General features: G+C 39.7%; 1 protein-coding gene across 1 annotated transcript in view; it reads right to left on the bottom strand.

Annotated features, from left to right (window-relative positions):
* The window catches only part of CCDC81 (coiled-coil domain containing 81), a 49,747-nt gene that overhangs the window by 35,818 nt on the left and 9,030 nt on the right, over nucleotides 1–4,899 (bottom strand). The window contains exons 4-5 of the mRNA XM_007448845.1: nucleotides 3,287–3,348; nucleotides 1,730–1,886 (exon numbers count right to left, since the gene is read on the bottom strand). Of these exons, the coding sequence (XP_007448907.1) occupies nucleotides 1,730–1,886; nucleotides 3,287–3,348 (219 nt within the window). The remainder of the gene's footprint in view (nucleotides 1–1,729; nucleotides 1,887–3,286; nucleotides 3,349–4,899) is intronic.

Raw genomic sequence — 4,899 nt, 5'->3', positions numbered from 1 at the left:
TTTCCCTCATGCTTGAATTGTTCATACTGTTCCTGAAATGCCTTCCACTGCCAGCAACATCTTATCATCCTTTAAGACCTCCTGGCATGTCATCCTCCTGAATCTCCCCAAGCAGAGTTAGGCATCCTCCCCTCTGGGCTCCCGTGGCATTGATCCAGTTCTGCTCAATGATCCAGTTCTGATCAATGTTGCTTTTACAGGACTTAATCATGTTGCATCATTTTCTTATATATTTATCTACCATTGCTACATTCTGAGCTCTTCAAAGCAAGGACCATGTCTTAATAATCTTTAAGAATCACTGTACAATGTTTGATTAGTTACCTAATTAATGATGAAGAATCGTCACCCCAAAGCTAAACTGTCAGGAATTCCCTGGCGGTCCAATGGTTAGGACTACGTGCTTTCACTGCCAAGGGCCCGGGTTCTATCCCTGGTCGGGGAACTAAGATCCCACAAGCCGTGCAGCATGGCCAAAAAAAAAAATCTAAACTGTCTTTGTTCTTATGAATGAGTTCAATCATACATTTTAATTCTGAAATTTCCTCCACCTCCTGAAAAAATTAATTATAAATCTAAGGTACTTTTTTGGACCACACTACAAAATCCAAGATGCAAAATAAGCCCTGTTCTAAGGCACAAATGTTTTTGCAAAAAAAAATGGCTTTATTTTCACTTCATTTGGTAGGTTTTTGATGAATTAGGATATTACATTTCGTCTGTCATAAAACTCTAGGTTAAAAAATAGGCTGGAAAATCCGTCAAACTCACCATACAGAATATATGCATAATGAATTCTAAGTATAGTTTATTGGTGTTTGTTTGTTTTTCCAATATATCATTTTTTGGTGGAAAGTTACTCTGAAAGTTAACCTTCAGGGTTGTTAACATAAAGGCAAGTTTCAGCCTTTTCACCTGTTGGCATTGCGGGTAGACGATCTCTCTTTATCCATATATGAGTCTGATGCACGAGGGCATGATAAGGAAGATCAAAAGGAACACAACCAGAAATTAGGAAGGAAGCCCCCAAAGGCCTCTAGGTAACCAGGGCAGGTGTCACAAAGCCACACATTAAAGCTGGAATTCAAGCGTCCTGTGGCAGGCATCATGTCTCCCACTATGTCTCTAGCACCTGGAACAAGGCCTGACACATAGTTGGCCCTCAGTAAATATTTGTGGAAGGAAGGAAGGAAGGAGGGAAGGGAAGGAGGGAGGGAGGGAACAAGGAAGGGAAGAAATAAGGAAGATTTTAGGGTGTGAGAGGTATATACGGTATTAAGTCTTTACGGAATTATTAAGCTTCTAATAACTTTTAAATTTCAATAATTTAGATTATATACAATAGAAACACAGTAGTCTTTTCCTAGCTGATATTAACTGCGATTCTTCTAACCTGTGACCCTAACTAACTTTCTCTTCTTTATAACCACTTTTAATTTCTTAGGATCTGAAATATGAATAAAAATCTGTATGACTTGGTGATGTCGCTTTTATATAAATCTGCCTTGATGTCACATCAGGTTTTAAGCTACTGAGGTTTAAAATGGCCCGCAGGAAGACTGTATATAATTTCCTACCTTGGCCACTCGCTCTGCCAAATGTACCACGTGAAAAGAGAGCTCCTCAAATCAGAAACCAATAAAGCAGCAACTGGGCAAGCTTTGCCCTTTCATTTTTATCCCCAGGCTGGTCACCTTCTGGGAAGGTCTTAAAAATGAAATATATTTACCAGGTGTATATACTTTGTTTTGTTTGAGTCCATGGGTCTGTACAAACTTCTCCGCCATGATAAATATGGGCCTCTGAATTAGAATAAACTTGTTGTTTCCCACCTCCAGTTTTTGCCGCGTGAAAGTGAAAGTTCCAAGTCCTGGAATCTGAACTCCCTGAGCAGACAAAGAAGGGGGAAAAAAACAACAAAGAGAATTCACTGTAAATGTAAAGAAAAATAACCCTTAGCACTGTTATCCCAAAAAACATGAAGAAAATTTTAAGGTGTGGGCCTTAAAATTCAATGATCTTTATGATTCCTTACAGCTTTAGTATTTTATGACTCTAAGTTTTCAAATAAGTATAAAATATATCAATCCATGATGCTTTTCTGATCCTTCATCTCCATATCATTCAAAGGCTATGAGGACTAAGAAAACTTGTATGGATGCCATAGCTGCTTTTAATCTATATCTAAGATTACTCTTGTCCTAAATTGTGTGACATTTTAAATTTTAATCCCTTGCCATCAGAGGGGGATTTAAGGGGTCATGAGAATCTCTGCTTTCTCATTCTTTCAGGTTTTATGTCCCTCACTTAAAATCAGACAACACAAAACATCCAAGACACATGCTGCAGTGTGGTGATCTTGGCTGAGGGTAGAAGCAAACACTCCTGGCTCTCACACTGGGTCTCTGTCTCCCTGGAAATATCATACATCAAGGGTTACAAACTCAAATGCTTACAGGAGGAAAGAAAGAATGCAACGGAGTGAAGGTATCAAGCGAGAGAATGTGATGGCTAAGGAGTGCATGTCCCATATAAAGGGGAAAGCCCCTTGTCAGCTCCAGCCAAGTGTCACATGTAGGGAAGGAAAATTGGTATTGTTAATCTGCTGATTTTTTGAGAAAATAAATATAAAACTTTGTATAAACTCTTCCAATTTTAAGTGCTCATGACTAATTCAAATTATCAGACCAAATAAAATAGGTTTCAAGGATGAATTCAGCTCAAGAGCTGTCATATTGGGACCTCTGAGCAGGGTATAAAACTTTCACAACACCCCAGCTCCCTCCAAACTCCCCAAATCTCCGATCAGTTCTTTGGCATCCAAACTTAAGACTTGATGGGAGGAAATAGCCCAGCCCTGGGCAAAGTTTCTCACTTTTGGCAAGTTGAGTTCAGTTCCTGACTGCCTTCTTATATTTCAATTTAAATCCATCCCCTGCAAAGAGGCAAAACAAAAAGCATCATATCCTTCTATAGCCACGCCAGGAACTATCAGATCACAGATGAACAGAATTCACCTACTTCATCTACATGCACCTGGGCTGGCCAGCGATACACTTCCTATCACCAGGGGAGCAGAACTTTCAAATTCATTACCTAAGGGTGAAATCCATGTTTGTTAAATCTACTACCCACAAGTCCTAAGTGTGAGCATCATAAAATCCCAAAACTGCATGTTAAACTGAGTGGCTCTAAAGTCTGCTATCCTGCTCCCAGCAAAACTACATGAGACAAAGGAGGAAAGATTCTTTGACCTCCTACATTAAAATTAAAGTATAAATCCTACCTTGTGTAGGGATAGCTGCCGTTCCACGAATTCTGACACATTCCCCCAAATAGTAGAGACTTCTGAAATTCAAAGAAAACAAAAAATAATTTATGAGAGCACCTCTGTAATAGTATCTTAGTGTTAATAAATTAAAATGTAGGGGACTTCCCTGTTGGCGCAGTGGTTGAGAGTCCGCCTGCTGACACAGGGGACACGGGTTCGTGCCCCGGTCCGGGAAGATCCCACATGCGGCGGAGCGGCTGGGCCCATGAGCCATGGCCGCTGAGCCTGCGCGTCCGGAGCCTGTGCTCCGCAACAGAAGAGGCCACAACGGTGAGAGGCCCGCGTACCGCAAAAAAATAAATAAATAAAATAAAATAAAATAAAAATGTAAATGCAGAATACAATAACAGTAATTTCTAATTAATTTAGAATTAACAGAAAATAAGGTCATTCTCCAAAGTTAATTTTCCTGGTAAGTAAAGCTACCCCTTTAAGTTCCCAAAATGTGAAGGAGGCGGAGGAAGAGGATGGGGGAAAGGGAGGAAGGGAGGAGGGGGAGGGGAAGAAGAAGAAATTTCTGAAGAAAATCTTCCTAGAATAAAGGGAGATCTGTCACTCCTTTCCCTTTATTCTATAAATAGAGTTAACCAAGTATAATATAGCCTTTTATTAATGACCCATTCAACAAACCTCTAAGGGTCTACTCTAGTATCTGATTAACATGAACATTCATTCTTGTACCATATTCTATAACACAGGAAAACGGCCAGGGGCCACTAAGGCGTGAAAGGCTGTTGTCTGTACACTAACTGTTTCTGTACTTCTATTTTGGCTAAATTCTTGACTCTGCTTTTTACTCTCATTTGTCACTGTTGGCCTCCAGCTGTTGCTTCTCTCTGCTACTAGTACTTTGCACTTTCTGCTTTTGAATGGTCAAAGGGAGGCCTGCTAGGCTTATTTTCTTGCTCTGAGCTGTGTTCCCAAAAAACTGTGGTAGAAAAATAAGTAGTTGCCAATAACTCAAGTGTTAATGTATGATATGAATGTATACTCTAGTTATAACTAATATTCATAAATATAGAAAACGATGTCTGTATTGACATTTCCATTCCAAACCTAGTCAGGAGTTTATTACAGATACGTTTCACTGATGAACTCTTGACAAATGAAAAGTGTGTTATGTTTTAATTCTCAAAATAAAGGATCAAGAACAGTGGCATTTACCAGGCTGCCACCTCAGGTCATAGATGCAGTTGGGGACAAAAACCAATTCTTTCCCCATTTTAGAAACTGCTTGATTTATTGGTATAACTGTTTTCCCTAATGGTTTAAACCACTACCTACAGCAGAAAATTGCAGTCTTTTAATCCAGTATATCAGGGTTATAAATGTTTTTAATATGCCAGGGAAAGAGCAGGTTAGGCAACAAGAAGTAGCAGTGACTCTTATGAGCATCTAGGAACAAGTTGGGTGATGGAAACTTAGTCACCAAGAAAACTAGGGCTGCATGCTACAGTGAGCCAAATGCCAAGATTCTGCCCTTCACTCCAAACCGCGGATATACAGTTTACGATAATCAGGTATTTCTTCTATTCCATCCCATCCTACTGCATTTCCCACTGCTCCCC

Source organism: Lipotes vexillifer, unplaced genomic scaffold (assembly GCF_000442215.2).
Source record: "Lipotes vexillifer unplaced genomic scaffold, Lipotes_vexillifer_v1.1 scaffold771, whole genome shotgun sequence".
Taxonomy (NCBI): Eukaryota; Metazoa; Chordata; class Mammalia; order Artiodactyla; family Lipotidae; genus Lipotes; species Lipotes vexillifer.
Note: the sequence above shows the minus strand (reverse complement) of the source record. Positions and strands in the feature narration are given on the sequence as shown.